Here is a 25,511-nt window from a genome sequence, read left to right as displayed (position 1 = left end):
AGCCCGGGAGACCGCGCTGGAGTTACTATGTCAACCGAGACTCCAGCCCTCGGCTCCCGCCTTCTTCCCCCCTAAAATATTTTTAAAGAATAGTAGAGCCTGGAAGTAATTATGATGCATTTCCATACATCATAAGCTGTGCTACTCAAAGTCAGTTGCTGAAAATTAGCTCAATGCTGCAGAATTTCAACAATCTCTCAGTTTATTTACATGGACTTTGTCAATCATTATTATACATAAGAATGAAGATAGGTAAGGTTTCTTTTTTGTTTTAACTCTGCAGTGTTTTGGTTTTTTATATTTTAGATGCTATGCAGGATATATAATATCAATATTTTACATCATATTTACAAATTTTATTACATAATGTAAATTTTTTGTATATTTATAACTGGGACCAGTTCAAATTTGTCTAGGTGTTATGGCACTTTCAAAATCTGAAGTCAGTTACTTAACAGGCTGGGAACTGATGTGTAGTGAGGTGGCAAGAACGTCTGGAACAGTGGCTTTCAAACTGTGGTCCCCAGAGCAGTAACATTAGCATCACCTGGGAACTTGTTAGCATGCAGATATCCAGGCTCCTTAGATCTCCTGAATCAAACTGTATGAGCAGGCCCAGCCGTCTGTTTTAACCAGCTATTCAGGTGATTCCATACATGGTCAAGTTTAAGAACCACTGATACAAAGTACACATTTGAGTGAAGAAAGGAATAGCTCTAACCTGCAAAAACATATTCAAGCAGCAGAACAAGCTGCAAAACCCCAGTCCCTCATCCCAGACTCTGAAGTGGGCAAGTAATATACCGAATGTATGGGACTGAGGCCATGGAACGTGCGTGCGCGTGTGAGCTCAGTTGCTCAGTCATGTCCAACTCTTTGCGACCCCATGGACTGTAGCCCACCAGGCTCCTCTGTCCATGGCAGAGAATACAGGAGCAGGTTGTCATTTCCTCCTCCAAGGGATCCTCCCAACCTGGGGATTGAACCTGAGTCTCTGTGTCTCCTGCACTGGCAAGCAGATTCTTTACCACTGAACTTACCTGTACCTGGAGCTAAATTATTGACACAGATAAGCAATCATTTCTTAGGGCCCTAGCACATGTCTCCTGAAATGCAGCAAGAAAAGGTTGGGAGCCTGCTCTAAAGGATATTTGTGGAGGGAGAGTGGGAAGTGGAGGTGGGAGAGACATCAGGGAAGGAAAGACACCTGGAGGGAGACAGACAGATGGATAGCAGTCTTCCGGTAAGGAATAACTTACACTTTTCTTCTGTTAAACAAATGCACTGCTTATATATCCCCTAATCAGGGAACTCAGGACACCATGCGGCTGTATTACAAAAAATTTCTCTCACAGGGAACTCACTTGGCACATGGAGAAGGAACTCAAACAAACATGTGCTTCTAAGCAACTATGATGTACTAGAGCTAGAAATAAAGAGTTTTCTAATTTCTCCTTGAATCCTGTAAATGAGGAAGGAGCAAGATGTTTTACTTACAGGAAGGGCAGGGGAAAAACAATAAAACAAAACTTCCTATTTACAAAGCAGCAGCACCAACTATTATGCTGCTTTTAAAAGCATCAATTTTTACTATTTGTTAAAGTATCAGTTCAGTGTTATGTTTTCACTTATCAGAGGAAGGGAGAAAGAGACGGTTCATATAATTATTTGTGACTTTTTTTCTAAAATAATACATGCACTTCTACAAAGCCAAGAGAAATGGGCCATAGGAAAAATATATTTTCCAGAATGGTTATTATTTCGAAAATTTCCAGGAACAGGCCTGTCCAATATGCTGTTGATTGGAAGTAGGTAGTAAAGTTTGTGACATTTTCAGGAATGAAGGAAGAGAGGAGTGATGGAAGTGGGTAGCAAGGTAACTGTGGAATTAATAGAGAAATTCACGAGTGAAGCATGCCACTGTACTGGCTCTGGCCCTGGTGGCTCAGAGGTTAAAGCATCTGCCTGGAATGCGGGAGACCCGGGTTCTATCCCTGGGTTGGGAAGATCCCCCGGAGAAGGAAATGGTAACCCACTCCAGTATTCCTGCCTGGAGAATCCCATAGACGGAGAAGCCTGGTAGGCTACAGTCCACGGGGTCACAAAGAGTCGGACACGACTGAGCGACTTCACTCACTCACTCACTGTGTGTAGGGTACTATGCTATAATATACTTTGCATGCACCATATCATGAACACTCCAACACCCCTAAGATGTACATTGTATATATGACATCATGTCTGAATTTTATGGATGAGGCATGTGGGCAAAGAGGTTGTGTAACCTCTTTTTATGTGATCTTTGCCCAAGGTCACATAACTCTGAGACATGAATTTATATCACAGGGAGACGGAAAAGTAAATCAACACAGGTAATATGGTGTGATCAGCACCCCAGAAGAGTGCCCCATAATTAACGAAAAGGAGGGAAATCTAACTCTGAGATTGACTGATCAGCTCTGGAAGAGGAGATAACATGTGAGCAAAGTCCTTGCAGGTTAAAGACGAACGCATAGGGTGACACTGTGAGAGAATAATCCATGGAGAAGGAGGCGTCATGTAAAGAGGTTTGAGTATGGGGATATGCATGAAGTTTGCAATGACTGTGTTATAGCATGTGGGTAGTAAATTGTTTTTTAAAAGGCTAAAGAGATAGGATGTTTCATAGTAAAAATAGAACCTGTGTTGGGACTTCCCTGGTGGTCCAGTGGTTGAGACACCACACTCCCAATCAATACAGGGGGCATGGGTTTGATCCCTCGTTGGGGAACTAAATTCTCACATGCTGTACGCCATGAATTTTTTTTAAAAAAATGGAACATCTGAACCACTTTAAGATGAATAAACCTTGTTTTGGAGTGAGGCAAGAGTGAAGACAGGTAGGTTCATTGGTTATCAGTAAGTTTCTCTAGCCCAGAAAATAAGTATTGAGGATTTGGACCAAGACAGTGGTAATAGAAATAGAATGATAAGAGATTTTTAAAAATTAAGGGAGTTAATGCAAAGTCCTGCACACAGATGTTTATAACAGCTCATTATAATTGCCTAAACTTGAAGTGACCAAGATGTCCTTTCGTAGACGAATGGATAAATAAACTGTGGTATCCAGACAAGGGAATATTATGTAGAGCTAAAAAGAAATGAGCTATCCAGCTATGAAGAGACAGAGGGGAAATTTAAATGTGTATTACTAAGCAAAAGAAGCCAATCTGAAAAGGTTACATACTGTATGAACCTAACTATACAACATTCTGGAAAAAAAATGAAACTATGGAGACAGTAAAAACATCAGTGATTCCAGGGGTTAAGATAGGGAAGGAGGGATGAATAGGCAGAGCACAGAGGACTTTTAGGGTAGTGAGACTACTCTTATGATATTATAATGGTAGATACACATTTTGGCCAAACCTAGAGGATGTAAAACACCAAGAGTGACCCCTAATATAAACTGCAGACTCTGGGTGATGGTGATGTGACAGTGACAGCAAGTCCATCAACTGTAACACATGTGTCTACTCTGGTAGAGGATGTTGATAATGAAGAAGGCTATTCATATGATGGGGTACAGGGGAAATCTATCTTCCTCTTAATTTTGTCATGAACCTACAACTCCTCTTATAAGAGGAGTTAGAGTATAAGAAAAAGTTGAAGAGGTAATATTGAAAGGTTTTGGTGACAGCCTATGTGTAGCACAAAGATGGAGTATTTTAGGATGACTCCTGAATTTATGGCTTGGGTTAACTCTCAGAAAGGTCACATGTCTGTGGAATATCCAAGAGGAAATGCTGACTAAGCAGTTGGCTTAGAGATGACAAAGCATGCTATTTAGTACAGTAAGAATACGGCACATTAAGGAGATGAGAAAGAAAAAGGACAGGGTTAGAAACATAGTCTGTAACCAGGAGACAGGGATGAACACTGAGGTTGGAGTGCAGGAGAGGCGACAGAGACCCTCCACATGTGGATGAAAGAAAGCGAAGGTGAGTAGAAGAGATGAGCACCCATGTGGCACCACAGTACCCAGGGGGATATTCATGAAGATGATGGAAGAAGAGTCTGTAAAAGAACTGAAAAGGAGGAGGAGGAGAACTAGGAGAGAGTCTTGAGAAAAGAGAGGTGCAGGAAAGAAAGGAGCTGCCAGTATTGAAAGGCTATAGAGTGGTCACATTAAAGACCATAAAGCCCACTGCCTTTGACAATTTGGAGGCTTTGGTGACCTTTGTTGGAACAGCCTTTGAGCAGTAATGAAGGCCAAGGACTGAGTTCAATAGGACTGAAGAATGAATAAGTGGTAAGGACTCACAGACACTGTTCCCAGTTTGGTAGTTAATAGGAGAGGGTTGTGGTGATGAAAGAAGAAGAAAAGTTTCTCCCATCTTATTGATCCTATTTTAAAAATGAAAAAAAGGTACCAGCGGAGAAGATACTGAAACTATGGGAAACCCAGGAGGTTCCTGACAGATCAAGTTGCTGAAAGGCAGTTTAGCCTCAGAGAACAGAGCAGACATTTAACTATGGGCAGAAATATTTGCAGGTGGAGGGTGGGCAGGAGAATGAATATCTTAAATGAAACATAGATTTTCTTTTAACACCTCTAATTTTGAGTATTGATAATGGAATTAAGTGTGATTGATTTTGTTTGCTTTATTGATTCTGAACTCTGGCATCAGTCAAACATTGGAAACATTTTATTTTTGAGAAAAATATGTTGAAAGTGATTTTAAAATTGCCCACTGGACAACAAATAGTTAGCTAAAAACAGAAATTACTAATATTAGAAAAATCCTTCAAGACATTCTTCTCCTTAAACTCACAAACAAAGAAGACACAGTGAACTCTAGATTATCCATATAATAAACTAAAATGACAAAATGACTTCCTTGGCCAGCCCGCATGTCTCTGGGCTGTCACTGACATCCTCTGGAGTGGGCTTAGGGAAAAAGAGCCAACATAATAGCATGTGAAAAAATTGACTGGGATCCTTAAATGGCTACTAAAAACTTATGATATATTTTAGAGCCAAATATTAATGACATTCGGCAAATATGACAATCTAGATTACCCATGCCAGATAGCAAATAGTCATGATTAGAACAAATAATTAGTAGTTGGCAATGATTAAGTAAGGCTGATACATTCCTACCTTTTCTGATCATTTGCACGGACTTAAAAAGAATCTGAAAGATTAAACTGTTTGTAATGTATTTTCCAAAGTTCGTACTTTAACTTTCTCCAAATACAAAAGCATCAGCTCTAGTGAACTATGAAATAGCACACAGTATATTTGATTAGGAGCATATTAAATATATATGTTGGTACAATCATCTGTCTTATCTAATGTGGGAAACAATAGCTCAGTGGTGGAGAAAAATGAATGTAAGTTACAACTTCTCAACCTTGAGGATAAATTATTCCATTTAGAGCACCGACTATATATTATGTAGCTAGGAGACAGTGCTAATTTAATAATTAAAATTATAATAATACATTGTTTGGAAGAGATAACCTCCTATAAGTCATTGCCATATTACTTAGTTAAAAAATCATAATCTATTAAAATACTGTAAAATATGCAAGATCTTTAGTGCTAAACGCAATCCCCATAGAAAGTATTTTCAACTTAAAAAAACTGTATTCAATGGTAACAAAAGAATTATTTATTAACATATTTTCTTCCCATAATACAAAATTTCAATATTTAAGCAGGAGAAGTTTACAGTACACACTGCTATGGACTGAACTGCATCCTTCCAAAATTTGTATGTTTAAGTTCTAAGCCCCAGTGTGATGGTATTTGGAGGTGTGCCTGTGGGAGGCAGCTGGGTTTAGAGGAGGTCATGAGGGTGGGGCCCTCATGACGGGATCAGTGTTCTCCTAAGAAGAGATACCAGAGAGCTTGAGGTCTCTCTCTGTCATGTGAGAACACAGCCAGAAGGTGGCCACGTGCAAGACAGGAAGAGAGCCCTCATCAGAGCCTAACCATGTTAGCACCTGATCTTAGACTTCCTGCCTCCAGAACTGTGAGAAATAAACGTCTGTTTATATCACCTGGTCTGTGGTATTTTGTTTTGGTAGCCTGAGCTGACCAATACACACACTGAGCCCCTGTGATGTGATAGGAGGGAGGGGTAAGAAATAAAGAGGCGTCAGGTATGACTCCTGCTTTCAAGAGCCCCACAGTATAATAGGGGTGGGTAACACTTTCAACCACGTTAGCCCATGAGGAAAGTGATGCAAAACCAGCACTCAGATACTTTCTGCTTCTGTGAAGTTATTTCAAGGATCCAGCGCTTCTCAAAGTTGAAAGGGAAAAAATAATTTCTAAGTACAAGAACACTAAAAATCACATTTATGGGAAAAAAAACAAAACCAGAATACCCAGAATTCTTCCTAATACCCTCATGGGAGAATAACATTCTTTAAACCTTTGTACCTTCACTGAAGAGAGAAAATGACTAATTCTCACGGCAGCCCATTTAGTGTAAAACAAAATGAAGACAAGGGATGACTAATAAGCATCAGTCACAGAGGAGGGAGATTTAGGGCAGGAAGTCACTTCCTCCCTCCTGCTCCCTTTACATTCTTGGCTTCTGAATGATTAATATAGTAAGAATTTTGGCTTCGCTTTATAAGGTGATCCAAAAATGCACACCATAAACAGAACAATCCCTTCAATCTGGGGAAATGCTCTTTTATACTTGTAAAAACAGAAACCAAAACAAGTTTTAAAAAAAGACACCCCCCGTCCAGCTTTCCTTATAGTGATAAAATACTCCACCTAGAGCACTCCTACCCTTTGCCTCTCACATCGCAGCAGCACGTCTCCTCTTTCAGGTCACGTCTTCCCCATAAAAGTGCTAAACTAATGCCGCTTAATGACAAATTAATGTCCATGAATAAAAAATACACCTCTAATAGCATAGAGTAATTTGCCATTACAATATCATCATTGGACATGCCCCTGGTTTAATACGATGTATTTAATTCATAACCTAATGAGTGATATATAAAAAGAGGGAGATGAACCCTGCAATTACATTTATGTGAGTCTGTCACCTTATTTGTAAAACCTTAGAGTCATTTACATTCAAATTAGAACAAATGAGTGATTTCACAAAGTGTGGTGATAAATGACCACAGCAGCCCAAGACAAAACTGTATTTCCTGTGAACACATTAACAGTTTCCTATTATTTGTTAAAAATTACAATGCATATTGCCCAGTGTGGTGTGAATAATGACTTTTTTACTGATTAGGTCAGAAGACTAATATGTAGCAAAATAAATAATTTTTCTTTTCATTTTTTCTGATTTTTGCTTTAAATTAACTACTGAATTCTGGTGGATTCACACTGCCACCTGCTGCCTAGGAGCAGATACTAAAAGCATATTCCTATCAAAAGGAGTTAATTCACCACTTTGGTGGTCTTATTCAGAAAGTCTAGTGAGAGTTCTTTCTCATCAGTATATTTAAATTGCATTTCATAACAAGGGCTGATACTTGGCAAACCAAAAGATCACTTACTAAACAAATAATAGGATATACCATGTGTTATTTAGGGGAGGGAGTACAAAATCTACAAACCTTTTTTTGAGTACAAAATCTACAAAGCTAACTGCAAAAAAAGTCATTTTCAGCAAAGCATGTGTATCTCCTAATACATCACTTTCAGAGGATACAGCACAAAATCCAGTGGCCAGTACCCCTGATCTTATGCTAGGGGAGTTTTGGGGAGGGTCGTGTGTGTGTGTTCCCTACTCTTGACCCTAGGTACAATCTGAAGGTGATGACTGAAGGTGCTGCCTGTCCACTGACGATCTCCACCACCTAGCCCTTCCTCCCAGTGTCAAGTTCCAACACGAGAGGAAGGCCTTAGTGTCGAGGACACAGCAGACTAGGAAAGGCGTGAGGACAAGATATGAGGCTCAGGAGGATCAGGCCTGGCCTTGGAGACCAGGCTAAGGGTTTCTGTAGGTGAAATGATGCGGCCAAAGGGTCATTAGGGAAGCTAGTAGAGTTTTCCAAACCAGATCAGCATCCTAGCTCTGACTTTAAGTTTCTCCATCTGTAAAGAGAAAAGAACACTCACCTGCCTTAAAGGGTTGCTCAGCAGAGGAGAAATGGGAATCTTTGTGCAAAAGACTCAATACAGATAGGCTCTCAATAAATGTTGGTTCTCTTTCCTGTGAAAGATAATGATGGCTCTGGGGACTATGGTTTGGCATAGACAGAGGTGAGAAACAAGCAGACCCCCTAGGAGGAAATTATGAGCTCATAACATATAGCCAGTGATGGTGAGAGTCTAAAGAAAGTTAAGAAAATTAGCACTGGAGAAACGGACCTGGTCTGAGAGATATTTGGGAGGTAGAATCAACACAACTTGATAACTGATTGGATACAGTGATGAGGAAGGGGGTTCTAAGACTCTGTCCAAATTTCTAGACAACAGATCAATGGTACCACCAAGAGAGAGAAGGATAGGTTTTCTCATGTTGGATCTGAATTGCCTGTGTGATGCTTAGATAGAGACGTTCAGAAGCTAACTTTAAAAAGACAAGGAAAAATCAAAGTTTAGGAAAACTGGACTCAAAAATTTTGTAATGTTTATCTGAAGGACTCAGTAAATCAGCAGCCACATCAGAATCCCTTTATTCACAGCCCATGTCCTGAGGATGGTCTGCAGAGATTCCTTTATAAGATTTAACATAGTGATTGACATGCGTGTACACATGCATACTCTGAAAAATAAGAAAATTTACATGTTTTACTGGACCTACTTTAAAACAAATACTGCTCTTTAGTGAACTGGTTCACCTTTCTGATGAAATTTTTAAGAAGAGTACAGTGGGTAAGAAAGAGGAGCAGAAGGCAGAACAGGGAAAGCAACATTCACATTTCATTTGAGACTGAATCTCAGATAGCAGGTAAGTCTGACAGGTCATGCTTATTAATAATATATAACATGACAGGCTATACAGGATGGAATCCTACAGAATTTCATCGCAAAGCAGTAAGAAAGGATGCACACTTGAGGAGCTGTTTATAAATCCCTCATCTTGGGATGATGGGCTATTACAGTAGCCACTCCTCCTTGCAAACACCTTGTCCTCAATGAGTTAGCTGTTTCACAGCCACGCTACCAGTTAATCCCACCAACATGCACTGAGACCACATGTATTCTCAATGAGGGGTCCAATGAGAGGGCCTGGGGCCAAAAATGAATAAGCGAAGACCACAGGATAAGGAAGACCTCACAGCCTGAGAGGCTAATTCATGGTTATCCTCCCTAATACAGAGGGATACTGCTCTTGTGATGTGGGCTCCTGGCCCTCAACAGCCTGCCAGAGAAAAAACAAGAGAAAGGACACAGTGACCTCAAAGTGTCCCTTCCCTTGGCTCAGGGGCAGCAGCCGCATCTAGGCATGTGCCGAAGAAGCTTCAGGTCAATACAACAGCTGATGGCTGGGGAGGCTCAGGGTGGCTTGGGTAGGGCAGTGAGTTTCTGGGAAGTGTCCACCTTGTACTTCTCCTAGCATATGCTTTCTAATGAGCCCTAGAGGACAGGAGGAGGCACCAAAACCAAAGTCTACCCTTCACATCTCTGAAATAATGGTAATCTGAGAACAACAAAATAATACCAGGCATCTTAGGAAAATGGCTTCACAAACTCCTTGTTGTACCGAACAAGGACTACTCTAGTATTCTTGCCTGGAGAATCCCATGGACAGAGGACCCTGGTGGGTTACAGTCCATAGGGTTGCAAAGAGTTGGACATGACTGAAGCGACTTGGCAAGCACCAAACAAGGACAGAGAATATACTAGCTTTGGTGTTGGGTCTTAATTTCTAACTACAGTTAAAGCACTAAAGATTTTTCATTTTAACAGAAAACGTTTTATATACCCAATAAAATTATTCCACAGGAAATTAAAAACTAGTTAAGCAATAATACCAAAAAAATCATAAATAGGTATAGTTATTTGACTCTGTCAAAACGAAAGCAGACTGACCCATTCTGGTAATTTGATAATCCTAAAAGATAGGCAGGGGATATATTTGTAAAAGACTGACATAATGAAGGCTTCTGCACACAAATGGTTTTAATCCACTTATAGTCAAATTTCCTTCCAAAAGTTGAACATCTTCTAACATCAGAAATAAAAAGGAAAAGGAAAGTTACATAAGAGAATGAAATGAAAACATTGGTGAAAAGAAAGTGAAATTTTTAATCCCTGCTCAAGCAGGCTAATAATAAATGACCTATCCAGAAAACACATCTGTATGCAAGTTACATTTTTTTTCCAGAGCAAACAATGAACTGCAAGAATTAAAAATTCCAAAGTGACACAAGTTAGCCAATATTTCGACAGGTTCATCTGATGGGTAGGGAAAAATACTCATGAATGTCCCATGTTCATCCAGAATCCTTATTTAGAGAGAATTATAGTTTACACACACACATACACACACACACACACACACCTGTATATACACACGATTTTAATATGCATCATGATAGCTAGCACCATAAGCAAACTTTTGTCAACACACATCATTAATTATTATCTACCAGGGAAAAAGTGAATCAGGTGATGATGCTGAAAGCACAAGTTGTAATATTTGTTGTAAAAATGTCAAATAAAAGTAATTTCAATTTCACAAATTGAACACACAGATTTGAAGTCTTATAGCCAATGTTTTTCTCATTTGGTACTTGCAGAAAGGGATTAAAATAGCTATCCCATATCACCCAATGATATTGAGGGGAATCAGAGGGAAAAGAAGATAAAACATTTAAACATTTACTATTAGATTAAATATGCTGAGATAATGATAAAACTTCTATCCGCTGTATTGGAACTGCCCCTTAGTTGAACATGGCTGACATTCCTTACACTGTCTCCCTAGGGAGCACTGGTTCCTATTTCCTGAGGTTGCTGGGGGGATGAAATAATATGATATACGAGAAAGGGCTTTGGAAATGACCTAATGAGTAACAGAATGGCTATATTTAAAATTAGAGAAATTATTAGGAAGGAAATAATTAGGCAGAAAAAATAGTATTTTTCTACTTACTAATAATATGTCATATGCACAAGGATAGTAGAATTAAATTATGTAGATTTATTATTTTTCAAATTTACTTTCACTGTTGTTATAATCCTGTAATAAATGCAAGTTAACAGTCATACGAGTAGAATAAATTGGAGGATCTCAAGATAGGAGGTTGGTACTTAACTCTGCAAAATAAGAGAATCATAGACATACTACCTGCCTAAGATGTCCTGTGTCTTCCTATTGAAACAAAAGGTTTTCATCCAAGAAGAAAAAAAAAGGTCTTTGGAATCAGAAAGGCCTATCACTCACCAGCTATGAGAAAACTGGGATTATTTCATATCTTTGATTGTTTACCTATCAAAATGTGTACCCTGTTGTGAGGGCCAAACGTGAAGCATCAGTGAGCAAGCAGCAGGTGCTCAGTAGATGGGCCATTCTCCCCCTCCCCTTCGCAAAGCCTTTCCTGCAACCCTAGCAAATCAGAGCAAAAAATGCACAGATCACTCATCACTTCTCCAGAATTTACTGCCTGAGAAGTTCATGCAGCAATTAATTATATATGATGTCATGATATGTTAGCTATTGTTACCGAATCTGAAATGACAATCCAACTTTTCATGCATTTCCACAATCAGACAGCACTGGTTCAAGTCAAGGCCCTTCCTAGTGTCATCTCCCAGGGCCCCAGCAGTGAACCCTGTCTGTGGCTGTTGAGTTGCTCTGCTGCCCAAGGGGAGTGGAGGCCTAGGGTAGGCGGGGAGGGCTGGGGACACGAGGTAGGGCGCTGAGAGCTGCAGCTGCCCTCCTAGAAGCCTCAGTCTGTGTCCTGGAGAAATTCTACCACCACAGGCCACATCTCCCACCCACCCCTCTTGTACTTTATCTGTCACTGGAGTCCAGCTGGTGGGTTACCGCAGGGGGAGGAATGTGCAGGGCATACTAGCAGGATGCAAGCTTACATACCTGGATGAGATAGTGAGAACACAAATTGAGAAGCTCCAGTAACTGTAGGTGACTGCCAGCTGCTAACACATCCTGGATCACGCCTGGCTCCAACAAAATCTGTTGTTTTTTTAAATAAAAGAAAATAATCAGTTACTTACAACTTGCTTAATCTGCAAATATACTGTATTTAAATTGCTCCTTAACATACTATATCTGAATTAATACTGTTTCTTATTATGGAAGTCAGTCCTTTTTCTGTTCTGATTAATGAGCTGTGGCCCTCATTCTAACAGCTGAGTTCTCATTTCCAATATTCATTTCTTGTGCACAAAGCTCCACACTTAACCACTTATTTTTGCAGGAGGATATGAACATTTGCAAAGACCAATATAATAGTCTTAAAATTCAGTGTGTGATGAATGTCATCTTGTAAATACAAAAGAATTGAATTTTAGTTTTTCAACGTATACTTCAGAAGGTTTTTCTTCAGTAAATTGCAGAAACAGTACAGTTAACAGGTATTTTAGGGAAAAGGGCTTACATTTCTCCTTGAAATATGAGACCAGAGGTAGATATTGCTCCATTTTACTTCTAAATCCTATAATAACTTCAACCACAAGCTTTCATTTTTTTTCCTTCTCAATCTGTGATTCTCTAATCCTTTCTGTTTCAAATAAAAGATGTAGAAATAGTATATTTAGAATAAAAAGGCATCAGAGAGAAAGCAAAATGCCCCAGATATACTGGCAAGAGCAGTCTTCATTCTTTTCTGGTTAGGTCCAACTTTGGGCCTACAGCTGCCAGCGCTTGAGCTGGTAAACAGGACTGGAGAAAAACACACAACTAAGTTGACTAAATTAACTTTACATCCAAGACTGCCAGGCACAGGAAGACTGCAATGCTGCTCCAGTCTTCCTCACCCATTTCCCAAGCACAGTGGTTCCTAAAGTCTAGTCTCTGAACCAGCAGCATCAGTGTTACCTGGGAAATCCTGAAAATGACAATTCTTAGGCACCTCCCCAGATCTAATTGAATCAGAAACTTTCAAGTAAAGCCCAGTAACTGGTGTTTCGACAAACCCCACTGGGGCTTCTAGTGCCCAGTGAAGCCAGAAAAACACTGGTGGAGTCAGCTTGCTCTCTCCCTCTATTTCTTCTCGCATGCTTCTCTCTCCTCAAGCCTGCAACTCCTTGTCTCTCTTCTTATGCTAACCTCATGATCTTCCAAAGGTTCCCACCACCAAGTCTACCAACTCACCTACTCATATCTGTTCCAGCACATTTTATTCTCCCCTACACTTCAATTGGGCACTAGATCCCATCTCTCTCTGCCTGATACTTCCCCTCTCGTTGCTATATCATCAGCTGTTCTCTTCCACTGGATGATAACTCTCATCAGCATACAAATATGCCATTCAAGCTCTTAATAAATAAAAATCCCATCCCTTGACCCCAAAGACCCCTCATGCTTCCCATCATAACAAAACTCCTCAGGGGATGTTGTCTATATAAAACCCCATTGCTTGCTTTACTCTGCTCTCTTTCAAATCTATACCTGTTGAGTTTTGTTCCCATGGTTCCTCTAAAAATGCTCTCATCAAGGCCATCAGTGACTTCTACATCCAAGAGCCACTTCTCAATATTTAATCTTACTCAAACCAGCAGCAGTTAGCAAAGCTGATTGCTCCTCTTCTTGAACAATTTCTTCCCTTGCCCCTAGGACAACACACTCTCTCTCGGTTTCTTCTACTTCAATAACCAGAGCCTTTCCATCACCTTCCCAAACTGTAAGCGTTGGGAATGCTCAGAGCTCAGTCCCCCATCTCTTCTTTCCTCTCTCTACTAACTCCGTGGATGACCTCACATAATCCCATGGCTTTAAAACTATCCACACACTGATTACATTCAAATTTGTTTCTCCAGCCCCAACCTCACCCTTGAACTTCAGACTGACATTCAACCACCCATTCTGTGTCACTACTTGGGTATCTAATGGGCAGCTCAACCTGAAAGTGCCCCACACTGAACTCTTCATCCTCTCCACCAACCACCAAACCTGCTCCTATCCCAATCCAGCCATTTCAGCAAAAAGCAGCTTGGTTATTTACACTAAAACCCCAGAGTCATTCCTTACTCCTCTTATTTTTTTCATACCTCACATCTGATCCATCAGCCACTCCTGTTAGCTCTACTTCAAAATAGTTCCAGAATCAAACATACTCAGTGCCTCTTTCATCATTATCACTCTAGTCCAACCTACTGTCTCCTATATAATAGCCTCCTAACTAGTTGAACTGCTCTCTCCTTTGCCTCCTCGCACTGCTTTTAATATCAATCAAATGGTTCTTTAAAAACAGAAATGAAATCATGTCACTCTTTCATTCAGAACTGTCCAACAACTTTTTATCTCATCGGAAAAAGACCAAAGTGTTCACTATATCATGTAAGTTCCTTTTGAATACACAGAGCACCTTAGCGTTTACATCTAGCTGCTTTCCTTGCCTGGACTGCTCTTCCTCAAGACATCAGAGAGGCTCACTCCTCGTGCTCTTCAAACCTCTGCCCAGACAGCATCTTACCTAAGAGGCCTTCTCTGACCATCCTATGTAAAACAGTACCCCACTCCCCATCACCCCTATTCCCAATCTCTTTGCTTTATTCTTCTTCATAGCACTTAACATCTCTCAACATACTACATATTTGTCTCATTGATGATTTTCTGTTCCTCCACTGACTAGGATACATGATCCAGGAGAGTAAGAACTTGAGCCATTTTGTATCCCTAGCACTCAGAACAATAACAAACAAAAAGCTTTCACTTAACATTGATGAATTAACCTTAATTTACTGAATTAATTTATCTCTGAAAGTGAAAAGTGAAAGTTGCTCAATTGTGTCCAACTCTTTGTTACCCCATGGACTATAAATACAGTCCATGGAATTTTCCAGGCCAGAATATTGGAGTGGGTAGACTGTCCCTTCTCCAGGGGATCTTCCCAACCCAGGAATTGAATTGGGGTCTCCTGCATTGCAGGCAGATTCTTTACCAATTGAGCTATCAGGGAAGAATTTATCTTTAGATATGCTTTTTTTAATTTTTAAAAGTTATTTATTTATTATTTACTATTGGCCGCACCAGGCAGCATGCAGGATCTTAGTTCTCCAACCAGGGATAAAACCTGCACCCTCCCTGTGCAGTGGAAGCGTGGAGTCCCAACCACTGGACTGTCAGGGAAGTCCTCTAGATATGTTTTTAAATTATAATAAGCCTAACTAGAGGAAAGAGGGAAAAGGACTATACATTTTATTTCTCAATGATCAAAGAAGTGAAAAAGTTAAGCGTGTGTGGCAAAAATACCAACATTCATCTTATTCTGAAAATTCTTTACAGCTCCTTTCCTGTCTAGTCAGAGGGAAAAACCTGAATTTTTCTAACTCCTCAAGGAGAAGGCTTTGACTGACATTCAGGAAATTATTGCAGCTCCCTTCACAGGAGCAAGGATGTAGTGTATTCTTGCAGAAGAGGCATGGCCTAAGGCGCAGAATGGGGAATAGATGGATTAGAAAGGTTAGTCTTAGCCTTTAAATCCTGTCAGTTGCGCTTATTTCACACAACTGGCATTCATGATAACCTCTAAGGCTCGGTAATGCCAAACACAAAGACAGATATCACAGAGAGACAAGATGAATATTCCACAGCACGTGTAACACGTCCAGCGGGCCACCTGGAGAAACCTCAGAAGAGAAACCCATCCTGGGATTGTTTTTTCGTCTTTGTTTCTTGATTTCTGTTCTGTAGTTTTTTTTTTTTTCTTCTCTCATTACAACATAAGTTTCTCTAAAAAAAATTCTTTAGCACAGAAAATCCCTAAGTGATTTTAAAGGGAGTGGTTTAAAAAAAAAAACAAAAAACCTATCAGAAAAGCTGGGTCTCACTTACAGAAACAAAACCAGCATTCCAAGCTCCATTTACATTTATTTACATTAGTCGCTCAGTCATGTCCAACTCTTTGCAACTCCATGGACTGTAGCCTGCCAGGCTTCTCTGTCCATGGGATATCCCAGGCAAGGATACTGGAGTGGGTTGCTATTTCCTTCTCTAGGGTATCTTCCCAACCTATGGATCAAACCCAGGTCTCCCGCATTGCAGGCAAATTCTTTACCATCTGAGTCACCAGGGAAGCCCTTAAAGTCTTTTCAATTCAGTTCTGTAGCTTATTGGTGACTGGTTGTCCTCATATATTTTTCCAGAGAATTTGTGTTTGGGCAGAAAAACAAAGGTTGGATCTCATCATGGTGTACAGTATGGCCAATCTATCAGTTGTCTAGAACTGGGTGAAAATGGCCTTCTGTAGAAGGAAGGGCTCCCCCACACGTCAGTTGATAGATGAACATGGAGATCCCTAAGTGTTGCAGAGCACATGCTGGTTACACTTAGGCCTTTCAGGAATGCATACCCACCCACATCTAGTCTGGCACTCAAAGCAGGTCAGATGGGAAGAAGGATCACTCCAGGACCACGCACAGGAGGGAAGGGTGTTCCCTGACAGTTCAGTAGTAGAGTGGGAGCTTGACACATCTAGTCAATCATCAAATTGGAGGAGCTTAGCTCAGATGAGATAGAGGACAAAACCAATGTCTGAATAACAAAAAAGATTAAGAAATGCAGGATGCATAAAGCCAAGTAGCCCAGGAAAACACTAACGCCACCCAACTGGGCTGGCATTGCCTCTTCCCTCAGTGATGTCCCCTGCCCGGGTGGAGGCAGAAGTGGGGTGTCTTCAGACTGTTCCAAGAGGGTCTGATGCAATTTCAGGTGGGCATGAGCTGCCCGTTCACAGGCCATCGTATGGAACATGCTTTCCCTGCCACCCACTCACACTTGACCTCCAGGTAACAGAATATAGAGGGCTGAACTTGAAAGAGGGGAGCTGGACAGTCCTAGCTGGGGAGGTGACAATCTCATTTCAAAAGCTGTCCTGCAGCTGGTGGCAAGTTAGTCCGTGTCAGCTGAGGAAAGATCCACTGTTGACCCCTGCCCCAAAAGCTGAGACTCCGCCTTCACTGTGACCAGCTGAGGATAAGAAGCGGTCAGTGGCTGTAGTCAAGGTGACACTGGGTAGTGTGACAAAGCAACAGAGGTAAAAGCCACAACTACAGTTGAAGACGTGGTCTCTAAAGATACCAGTGAGAGTTACCACATCAGAATTCAGGCATGAAGGGTCCAACTGCCCTGCCAGAAGGAGGCACTCCTGAATACTGAGACCAAAGGTGTCGTCTGGCCACTGATCTAAGCAACAGTGGATCTGCACAATCTTTGTGTCTGCTAATTCCCTCAGTTCTGTCTGACTCTTCATGACCCCATGGACTGTAGTCTGTCAGCCTCCTCTGTCCATGGGATTCTCCAGGCAAGAATACTGGAGTGGGCTGCCATGCCCTCCTCCAGAGGATATTCACAACCCAGGGATCGAACCCCTGTCTCTTAGTCTCTTGCAGTGGCAGGCGGGTTCTTAGCTACTAGCGCCACCTGGGAAGCTGCACAATCTCTAACAAAGGGCTTCCAAACTGGAATGAGACTGGGGCTCCGGGTCCCAGCAATATCCTTGGGCAGGACACAGGGCCAGAAACTTAAGAAAGAAGAATATGAGGGAGAGGTGAGAGGCTGCAGAGGCTACAAGATGAGCCATGTCCTCACTTGGCAGGGCTCTGGGAAGACAGGGCTCGGACTAATGGAGCACACAGACCGCAAGGCGTTCCTGCCTTTCCTTCTGCAGCTCCTTCTCCCAAATCACCAAGTGTCTCTTCATCCTTTTAATTTTGCCTTCTTATTGTTTTTCTTTTTATTTTTTTCTCTCACTTTACCTTGCTTCTTGGAGTTGCTACTGGTAGGGACTGTCTTTAATAGCCATGGCAAGTCTTGATGTGATCTTTTATCCTGCTTTATGAATAGGTGAGTTAGCATCTTCAAAAAAAGGTTGTATCTCAGTTCTTTAAAGCTATCTTCCTCATTTTTTGCTTCAGGAGCTGTTTAAATTACTTACTTCTGGGTTTGTGGATAGAGTAGTCTGAAAGAACTGAACATGTTGAAGTCAAACAATGAAGGTCTTTACCAAACAAACAGCTGTGCACACAGGAACAGAAGCATTTTTGAAAGCTCTCATGTAAGTGAGAATCAGATGCGGCTTAAGACTATTTATAAGAATAAATGAGCACATTTATTATTCTTTATACTTGTTTCTTTGGGACATTTTTCTGTATAATATAGCAAAAATGGCAAATTATCACAATTTGAATTTATAAACAAAAACAAGTAAATTGAATAAAACAGTGTAAATAACTTTTAAGTTATCAGATATTAAGGATACATAAAATGCTTTGTATAAAGTCCTTCAACAGACTTCCTATAGACAGAATTTGAACCATAAGATCTAGCTGTGGGAAACTGCCATCAATTTAGTTCTTTCAAAACCATTACACTAAGGATTTTTTTAAACCACAAGGTGGCGCCTTAGATTAAAGTAAAAGGATTTTCCAAATTAGGAAGCGTATCTTTAGGACAGCCACTTTATTTCTAAGAAAGAAAAATAATAAATAAGGATAATAAAGTATGAATTCTACTTTCTAGATGTATCTATAATTTGGGGAAATGTTCATAAACATTTCTGTTGAAACACTTAATATGAGTGACACCAATCAAATTCAGTAGTTCTTCATAAATCAGGTCCCAGTTTATGAATATAAGAAGTTCAAACTTTTTGTCTTTGTATTCAGAAATTCTTATGATGTGGCCCCAACCTAATTTATAAAACTTCCAACTCTGCAACCCTATGGTTGCTTTGCTAAAGCCAATAGCCCATTGTCTTCCACATACAGGCAGTACCTTTTTCTCCACCTTGACTGCCCTCTTAACTTATTTAATCTCTATATCAAAATCCTACCCATTTGTCAAGATTCAGTGAAGTCCACTTCCTATATAAAGCTTTGCAAGATTTCCCTTCAACCTAATCTGAAACTGGGATTAATCTCCTGGGACTCCGAATTACCACAGATGTCTAATGAACTAAAACTATAAGCCCCAGGTCACACCACCTGACTTCAAATCCCAGCTGGCAGAATGAGATTGAGATAATTACTCAATTCTGCCTCTGTTTCCTCATTTATACAATGAAATTATAATACCTATCTCAAAAAATTGTTTTAAAGACTGAGAAAATGCATATACATCATTAAAACTGTATATGGCTGTATTAGCTAAATGGCTTAAACAATTTGGGACTTATCTTTCTCACGAAACACAAATTAGGCAGCTTGGAGTGTCAACAAACCAGGTTCCTTGCAATTTCTTACTTCTCCAATTTTAGCCTGTGGTTTCATGGTCACAAAAAGGCTGCCACACCTCCAGGCATTGCATTTGAACTCAAAGCAGAAAGAAATGAGAGGAAAAGGAATAGAAATAGTATGCCAGCTGATATTATTTACTATGAAATAACAGATTTCCTAAAAATACTACCACATAGACTTCCATTTACATTTCATCTGCCAAGTCTAGTTCCGGTAGCTACTCAAAACTGTAAAAGAACCTGGGAAAGTGAGTTTTTATAGCTAGATGCACTACTGTCCCAAATTAAATTGGAATTTTATATAAAGAAGAAAGAGGGAATGGATGTTGTGCAGACAATCAAAGAATAGGCCACGACTCTTAGCAGAGTATCTGCTTACATAAATCTGCAATAAATGTCAACCATTATCTGTTTCTTTTTCATGTGACTGCTTTTGCCCTGAGTGAGTTAGGTGTGTATGTGTGTCTTATTTTATGTCTTACCTATGAGACTATGATGACAGGGTCCATCCTATTTCATGTTCATTGCTGTTGAACACCTTAGAAGAATACCTCCGGAATTATTTAGTAAAGAAATTTATAGGAGTAAAAAATACAGGTCCTGGAGAAAATGTTAGAAGATGTTCATGAGAGAGCCTGGTCACATGCTAATCCGAATCAAGGATTATCTGGTTGAAAGAGCTAAACAAAAGGACACAACAGACATTTCAACTAACAGTCGTAGTAATGTGTGCAAATGAAGGTCACCTTTGGGCTGGATGTTCCATATGATGAATTTGTGATTTGATTATTGATTCCTTAAGTTTCAAATTCCGTCAGGTAGTTTTCTTCCAAACATAGGACACTTGTACAAATTCCTACAAGATCTTAATATCAAACACTTAAATATACTGATTTTCAATTTATGAAAAAACAATCAACTTTTCCATCTATTAGAATACAAAAAAGGAGAAAATGAGACTTAATTTTCAGAATATCTTGAAAAAATGCTTAAAACCACAAAGGTAAAACAATAAAAACATACTAGTAAAAAAAAAAAAAAGTATGGTAATAATCACTTGGAGATTCTATTATTTTCCTTCACTAGTTTACACAGTCTCATTTGCTTCATTCGAAGTTTCTAAGGTTATAGGCAGATAGTAGAAGCATAGCTCCTAAGATGCTAAGAAGAAATCTTGGAATAGATAAGGCCACCAGTACTACATTACTGGGACTTCCCTAGTGGCTCAGTGCTAAAGAATCCACCTGCCAATGAAGAAGACACAGGTTCAATCCCTGGTCCAGGAAGAATCCCTGAAGAAGGGAAAGGATACCCACTCCAGTATTCTTGCCTGGGGAATCCCATGGACAGAGCCTGATGGACTATATAGTCCATGGAGTCACAAAGCGTTGAACATGACTTAGTGACTGAACCACCACCACCACCACCACTATATTACTAGGAAACTCCATGCTGCCCTACACAAATTTTATTACCATTAATGAAACTTTAAAAGTCTACATTTGTTGCTCCTTATTCTTCCTTTCCTATTTTAGGACACGTGAAAGGGTGATGGATTAAATACTCAAGCTAGGTGCTCAAGTAGAGAGAGAAGAAAGGAATCAGATGGAATTACTAAGCTGCTAAGATAGTAGTGGGCACAGGGTGCTATAGGAGCACTTGGCTGGAGGTGCTTCATTTCAATGGAGCTGTGAAATAACTCTTTACACAAAAAACTTGGTCCCCTCAGATTGCATGAGCGAGTCTCATTTTCTTTTGGCCCCTTTTCCATTTTCACAGTTCTGGTATTTCAAAGCTCTAAGATCAATAATTCTGTCAGATAGCCACTTCCAACAGTTTTCTTCATTGTGTTTAAATTAACAAAATATATTATTTAACAAGATGTAAAGATGAATTACATATACTTACATTACTTTAAAAATATGGCCTAATTATTTGAAAAGGCAGAACAAATTTTTAAGAGTTTCTAACTCCAAGAGAAAGAAGCAGTCCCAGCAATTAAATATAATGAAACATGAAGGTCATTACAGGTTATAAGAAACGCCAAATTAATTATTAAGATTCACTTTTATAACCAGTGCTCTTTCAAGTGTGATGAACATGGGAGGTTTCATTCCATTAAGCTTTATGAATGAATCTGAGCTTTTCCATACAGAGCTAGTTTCTTATAATGCTAGTATGGCCAAAGGAAAAAGAAACATTCCTTTAAAATACTGACGTCCAAAGACGGAAGGTCTCTGGGAGAATGAATAGGCCTGGTGCCAATGTTCATTTATAGTTGGCTACTATGATGGCAACCCACTCCAGTATTCTTGCCTGGAGGATCCCAGAGATGGCGGAGCCTGGTGGGCTGCCGCCTGTGGGGTTGCACAGAGTCAGACACGACTGAAGCGACTTAGCACAGCATACTATGATGTCATTGCTGGGTGCCTGAGCACAGACAGAAGCAAAGAGCCAAAAGGAACCATTATGCTTTAGGCTATGACAGCGTGGGCACAGGATGCTGCAGGAGCACTTGGCTGGGAATGCTTCATGTCACTGAAGGAAGCTGTAGAATGATTTTTCACATGAAGAAATACCTCATTAATCTTCAATTCCATGTTCATTTGGGGAAGTCCTTGTATTTGCTTTATAAGAAATGGAAGTAAAAGTATGGCTTCAGGAGCCACTGTAGCAACATAGGCAAGTTATTGACATGTTTGTTTGTTTTTTATTTTTTTTTATTTTTAAACTTTACAATATTGTATTGGTTTTGCCAAATATCGAAATGGATCCGCCACAGGTATACATGTGTTCCCCATCCCGAACCCTCCTCCCTCCTCCCTCCCCATACCATCCCTCTGGGTTGTCCCAGTGCACCAGCCCCAAGCATCCAGTATCGTGCATCGAACCTGGACTGGCGACTCATTTCATACATGATATTATACATGTTTCAATGCCATTCTCCCAAATCTTCCCACCCTCTCCCTCTCCCACAGAGTCCATAAGATTGTTCTATACATCAGTGTCTCTTTTGCTGTCTCGTACACAGGGTTATTGTTACCATCTTTCTAAATTCCATATATATGCGTTAGTATACTGTATTGGTGTTTTTCTTTCTGGCTTACTTCACTCTGTATAATAGGCTCCAGTTTCATCCACCTCATTAGAACTGATTCAAATGTAGTCTTTTTAGTGGCTGAACTCCATTGTGTATATGTACCACAGCTTTCTTATCCATTCATCTGCTGATGGACATCTAGGTTGCTTCCATGTCCTGGCTATTATAAACAGTGCTGCGATGAACATGGGGGTACACGTGTCTCTTTCCCTTCTGGTTTCCTCAGTGTGTATGCCCAGCAGTGGGATTGCTGGATCATAAGGCAGTTCTATTTCTAGTTTTTTAAGGAATCTCCACACTGTTCTCCATAGTGGCTGTACTAGTTTGCATTCCCACCAACAGTGTAAGAGGGTTCCCTTTTCTCCACACCCTCTCCAGCATTTATTGCTTGTAGACTTTTGGATCGCAGCCATTCTGACTGGTGTGAAATGGTACCTCATAGTGGTTTTGATTTGCATTTCTCTGATAATGAGTGATGTTGAGCATCTTTTCATGTGTTTGTTAGCCATCTGTATGTCTTCTTTGGAGAAATGTCTATCTAGTTCTTTGGGCCATTTTTTGATTGGGTCATTTATTTTTCTGGAGTTGAGCTGAAGGAGTTGCTTGTATATTTTTGAGATTAGTTGTTTGTCAGTTGCTTCATTTGCTATTATTTTCTCCCATTCTGAAGGCTGCCTTTTCACCTTGCTAACAGTTTCCTTTGATGTGCAGAAGCTTTTAAGTTTAATTAGGTCCCATTTGTTTATTTTTGCTTTTATTTCCAATATTCTGGGAGGTGGGTCATAGAGGATCCTGCTGTGATGTATGTCACAGAGTGTTTTGCCTATGTTCTTCCTCTAGGAGTTTTATAGTTTCTGGTCTTACGTTGAGATCTTTAATCCATTTTGAGTTTATTTTTGTGTATGGTGTTAGAAAGTGTTCTAGTTTCATTCTTTTACAAGTGGTTGACCAGTTTTCCCAGCACCACTTGTTAAAGAGATTGTCTTTAATCCATTGTATATTCTTGCCTCCTTTGTCAAAGATGAGGTGTCCATATGTGCGTGGATTTATCTCTGGGCTTTCTATTTTGTTCCATTGATCTATATTTCTGCCTTTGTGCCAGTACCATACTGTCTTGATAATTGTGGCTTTGTAGTACAGCCTGAAGTCAGGTAGCTTGTTTCCTCCAGTTCCATTCTTCTTTCTCAAGATAGCTTTGGCTATTCGAAGTTTTTTGTATTTCCATACAAATTGTGAAATTATTTGTTCTAGCTCTGTGAAAAATACCGTTGGTAGCTTGATAGGGATTGCATTGAATCTATAAATTGCTTTGGGTAGTATATTCATTTTCACTATATTGATTCTTCCAATCCATGACATGTTTGTTTTTAACATCATTATATTTTGAAAAAGGGGGATGACTACTACCTACTTTTGTAAAGTTTACATATAAGGATAAAATGGAATAATCCTGGTAAAAATTTTAGAATAATCCCTGGCATGTTTCACAGGGTAAAAAATATAGGTGGTACTATTATTATTGTTAATTCCATGAACAGAAAATAATTATTCACAAATAATGACTTCTATTTCTAATGTTTACATTGTCTACTACGGACCAGGTGCCATGTGAGGTAATTTCATACATGTTATCTCTCTTTCTTACACTGTTCCCCACTGCTCACTCCTGCAAGGTAAATATTAACCCCCTAAGGCAAATGAAGAAACTGAAGGTGGAGAAATTCACCCATTCAAACAGAAAAATCTTTTGTGAGTGCTGCACTGTCGAGGCACCTTTCCAGGCACTTTGGGTATGAACGTGAACAAGACAAATATGGTTCCTCGGTGTTCAGTGCTCACAGTCCAGGCTCTGGCCTCCAGGATAGACTGAGGTACCATCAACTGGCAAGACTGAAAACAAAGGAAGAAACAGATTTGAAGGAAACAGCAAAAGTCCCATTTTGGAGATATGTTCAATGTGTGGCTTACTGGATGGCTATTGGTCGTCCAAACAGAGATATCAAGTAGTCAGAAATATATGAGTCTAGTTAGCAAACTGTAAGTCCCAGACCAAATTTTTCTTTCACATACTTTTTGTATGGCCTGTGAGCTAAGAAAAAAAACGGTTTAAGACAAAAATTTTACTTGCATTTTTAAAATTTTATTTTATTCATTAATAAACTTAATCTTTTAGAGCACTCTTAGGTCCACAACAAATTGAGCAGAAAGCAGAGTACCACATACTTCCTAATCCTGCATATGCATAAGCTCCACCATTACAAACAGTTCCCACCAGGATGGTACATTTGTTACAATCAATGAACCCATACTAACACAGTATTAGCACCCAAGCTCCATAGTTCATATTAGGGTTCACTCTTGGTTTGGGGTTTAGATGAACATCCAGAGTGAGTACAGAGTATTTTCACTGCCCTAAAAATCCTCTGTGCTCTGCCTTACTCATCCGTACCTCCCCCAAACCCCTGACAACCACTAATCTTTTTATTATCTCCATCAGTTCAGTTCAGTTGGTGAGTTGTGTCCGACTTTTTGCGACCCCATGACTGCAGCACGCCAGGTTTCCCTGTCCATTACCAACTTCCGGAGCTTGCGCAGACTAACATTCATTGATTGAGTCAGTGATGTCAGCCGACTGTTTCATGCTCTGTCGTCCCCTTCTCCTCCCGCCCTCAATCTTTCCCAGCATCAAGGTCTTTTCAAATGAGTCAGTTCTTTACATCAGGTGGCCAAAGTATTGGAGTTGCAGTATCAGTCCTTCCAATAAATATTCAGGACTGATTTCCTTTAGGATGGACTGATCGGATATGCTCACAGTCCAAGGGACTCTCAAGAGTCTTCTCCAGCACCACAGTTCAAAAGCATCAATTCTTCGACATTCAGCTTTCTTTATAGTCTGACTCTCACATCCATACGTGACTACTGGAAAAACCATAGCTTTGACTAGAACAGACCTTTGTTGTCAAAGTAATGTTTCTGCTTTTTAATATGCTGTCTAGGTTGGTCATAGCTTTTCTTCCAAGGAGCAAGCATCTTTTAATTTCATGGCTGCAGTCACCATCTGCAGTGACTT

General features: G+C 40.0%; 1 protein-coding gene across 2 annotated transcripts in view; it reads right to left on the bottom strand.

Moving 5' to 3' along the window:
* The window catches only part of KLHL32 (kelch-like family member 32), a 217,723-nt gene that overhangs the window by 78,229 nt on the left and 113,983 nt on the right, over positions 1-25,511 (bottom strand). For both annotated transcript variants that reach the window (XM_010834731.1, XM_010834733.1), the window contains one exon: positions 12,021-12,119. In XM_010834731.1, the coding sequence (XP_010833033.1) occupies positions 12,021-12,119 (99 nt within the window). The remainder of the gene's footprint in view (positions 1-12,020; positions 12,120-25,511) is intronic.

The sequence above is a fragment of the Bison bison genome, unplaced genomic scaffold (genome assembly GCF_000754665.1).
Source record: "Bison bison bison isolate TAMUID 2011002044 unplaced genomic scaffold, Bison_UMD1.0 scf7180017864035, whole genome shotgun sequence".
Taxonomy (NCBI): Eukaryota; Metazoa; Chordata; class Mammalia; order Artiodactyla; family Bovidae; genus Bison; species Bison bison.
Note: the sequence above shows the minus strand (reverse complement) of the source record. Positions and strands in the feature narration are given on the sequence as shown.